Genomic DNA, 3,173 nt, shown 5'->3' on the forward strand with positions numbered 1-3,173 from the left:
TTTTTTTTTGTGTGTGGGAGTTAGAAAGACTTCCTTCAATTGCATCTTTCCAGCACATGGCTTCCGTCTTGATGTTTCTGCCAGTTTGCATGGCATCGCATGCATCAAGGGTTCTACTTACGGCCACCACTTTGATTCCATTTGCTGGATCAGGAACAACCAACACACGTATATCGAAGCCTTGCCAGACAACATCTAATACCAACAAGTACTTTCCACCCTTCATTTTTGTTGAAATCAGTTTTTCTCCTTCGCTTAGATCGGCTCCTTTGGTGGAAAGAGTGCTTTAGGTAGCAGGCAATCTTCTGTTGCAGGCATTTGTAGTCGGATCTTTGCCTACTACGATGTACATGATGAAGTCAAACTCTTTAGCTTTTGTTGTCCACATGCTTCACGATACTAGTCTCACCGACTCCCCCCATTCTATGGATGCCGATCCTTGATATCCCGACATCTTGTATGCTGTCCAAAATTTCCTTAACGAAGCGAGTAGTAGTATCTTGCACATCCAATGGTTCCAGGATGAGTGGCTGTCTCCAATCGATTTCTCGAGGCCTTGACACTTGTTCCGCCTCCAAAGGTGCCTTCTTTATATGATAGCATTACCTACTTCTTGAAAGTTTTCGTTTGCATTAGTACCTGCCTAATCAAACTTCCAACTATAATAAATTTGTTAACAAAAACTTTATTTAGGAGAAGCTCATGCAACTAATTATTACAATTCTGGCAACATTACGATAATTTCTTCAACAAAAGCACTATCCAAGCACATGCATTTTCTAAAGCAAACTAAGACAGGCATTCAGAAAGAAAAGAAACACTATAATCTACTTGTTTTTTGACATAGTAAAAGGAAAAAACATACAAAACCACACACTTGGGTTTCGGCTATCGGACTGCGCCCGGGCCAGCTCTATAATATTTAAAAAATAATTTTTTTATAAATTTTAGTTTGATAATATGTATTTTACTATTTTAAAAATTATTTTATAATAAAAAAAATCATTTTTTTATTATCAAATGGGGCGAGATCTGCCTATTTATGCATACCTTCACAATCTTCATAACCGAAGAAACTGTTTCGTCATAAATATAGAATAGAGAGAGAAAGAGAAACTGGTTCTTACGAATTTGAGTAATTAAGTAGGAGAGGGGAGGAGGAACACCATGGGCAAGATCATGAAGAAGGATGCCATGAAGAGACCAGTGACTCTTGATGTTCTTTCAGGAGAAGTCTTTGCAGAGATCGTAACACACGTTGTTTGTTCATCACCAACCATGTTGTCGGTTCTTGAACTTGCCAACATGAAGCTCACGTAAGTTTTCCGTCATCTCCAACATATTCAACTTTCAAGCACTTTGCATGGATTCTCAGCAATGACTTCTCCTGAAAGAACATCAAGAGTCACTGGTCTCTTCATGATACCCTTATTCATGATCCTGCCCATGGTGCTGCTCCTCCCATCTCCTACTAAATTCCTCAAATTCGTAAGAACGAGTTTCTTTCTATCTTTGTCTCTCTCTTCTATATTTATGAAGTTGTAGTTTTTTCAGTTAGGAAGAATTGTGAAGGTATGCATAAATAGGCATCTCTTGGGCCGTTTGATAATAGAAAAATATTTTTAAATTATAAAATTAATTTTTTTAAATAGTAAAACACATATTATCAAATTAAAAATTAATAAAAAATTATTTTTTAAATATTATGGGGCTGCCCCGGGGCCTGGCCCGGCCCGATAGCCGAAACCTAGGGCTGGGCTGGGGCTTGATACCAAAAAAATATTTTAAAATAAATTTTTAATAGTAAACTACAATTTTTTAAATTAAAAAATAATAAAAAAAATATTTTTAAAATATTACCTGGGTGATCAGGACCGGGCCCAGCCCGATAGCTGAAACCCGTGCCCAACCCTGCCCAACTTGTTTGATAATAAAAAATATTTTCTAAATTATAAAATAATTTTTAATAGTAAAACATACATTATTATATTAAAAAATAACAAAAAATTATTTTTCAAATATTATCGGGCTGGATCGGCCCTGGTCGGGCCGACCCGGGCTCAAGCTTCAGGCTCGGGTCCGGGCCCGGGCCCGACTAGGACAGGTACTGGGTACCCGTTGGGGGGCCATCACACTGTTTCTAATGTTTCAAACACCTGTTTTATAGTTTTGAACAGATACATAAACTACCCCAATATCTAGGATGTATGCAAAAAACTAAAATTTTGTCAAACAAATTGACCCCTCCACAAACTGGATGGAACTAGCCTGTGGTCATCCTATTGTCCCCTCCAAGAAATCGTAACTTAACTTTAGAATGTCAAAGACCTTTTTCTCCATACCTTCGGACTCGCCCGTGCATTTTTTCAGAGCTCTCAAAGTATCCTCCCACACCCCGGCATCGTCATTGTTCCTCAGGGCTGCTCCAATTGTGGCGATCGCTATCGGCAGACCAGCACACTCCCTGAGGACCTCCATTGCAATTTTTTCTATAGGTAGCTGTTTGATCACATTCCCTTTGTTATGAAGGAATAGGGACATTGCATCTTTCCAGCACAAGGCTTCCACCTTGATGTTTCTGCCAGTTTGCATGGGATCGCATGCATCAAGGGTTCTACTTACGACCACAACTTTGCTTCCATTTGCTGGATCAGGAACACCCAACACACGTATATCGAAGCCTTGGCAGACATTATCTAATATCAACAAGTACTTTCCACCATTCATTTTTGTTGAAATAAGTTTTTCTCCTTGGCTTAGATCTGCTCCTTTGGCAGAAAGAGTGCTTTAGGTAGCAGGCAATCTTCTGTTGCAGGCGTTTATAGTCGGATATTTTCCTACTACGATGTACATGACGAAGTCGAAATCTTTAGCTTTTGTTGTGCACATGCTTCACGATACTAGTCTCGCCAACTCCCCCCATTCTGTGGATGCCGATCCTTGATATCCTGGCGTCTTGTATGCTGTCCAAAATTTCCTTAACGAAGCGAGTAGCAGTATCTTGCCCGTCCAATGGTTCCAGGATGAGTGGCTGTGACCAATCGATTTCTCGAGGCCTTGACACCTGTTCCGCCTCCAAAGGTGCCTTCTTTATATGTGCCGTAGCAATACCAACAGTTGGGCAATTCATGGCAACAGGTGCACGTCCCTTTGGCGTTCGGAAAGCCTTTGAA

At 40.0% G+C, this 3,173-nt stretch overlaps 1 protein-coding gene across 1 annotated transcript; it reads right to left on the minus strand.

The window, feature by feature from the left end:
• Positions 1–2,274: 2,274 nt before the first annotated feature.
• On the minus strand, positions 2,275–2,727 carry LOC116262044 (disease resistance protein At4g27190-like). The gene has a single exon (XM_031641059.1). The coding sequence runs from the start codon at positions 2,725–2,727 to the stop codon at positions 2,275–2,277; it is 453 nt and encodes a 150-aa protein (XP_031496919.1).
• Between the last annotated feature and the right edge of the window lie 446 nt (positions 2,728–3,173).

The sequence above is a fragment of the Nymphaea colorata genome, chromosome 1 (genome assembly GCF_008831285.2).
Source record: "Nymphaea colorata isolate Beijing-Zhang1983 chromosome 1, ASM883128v2, whole genome shotgun sequence".
In the NCBI taxonomy this organism is placed as follows: Eukaryota; Viridiplantae; Streptophyta; class Magnoliopsida; order Nymphaeales; family Nymphaeaceae; genus Nymphaea; species Nymphaea colorata.

What these genes read in the sequence shown, in the direction of transcription:
- LOC116262044 (XM_031641059.1), bottom strand. Translation starts at nt 2,727, where the DNA reads ATGAATGGTGGAAAGTACTTGTTGATATTAGATAATGTCTGCCAAGGC.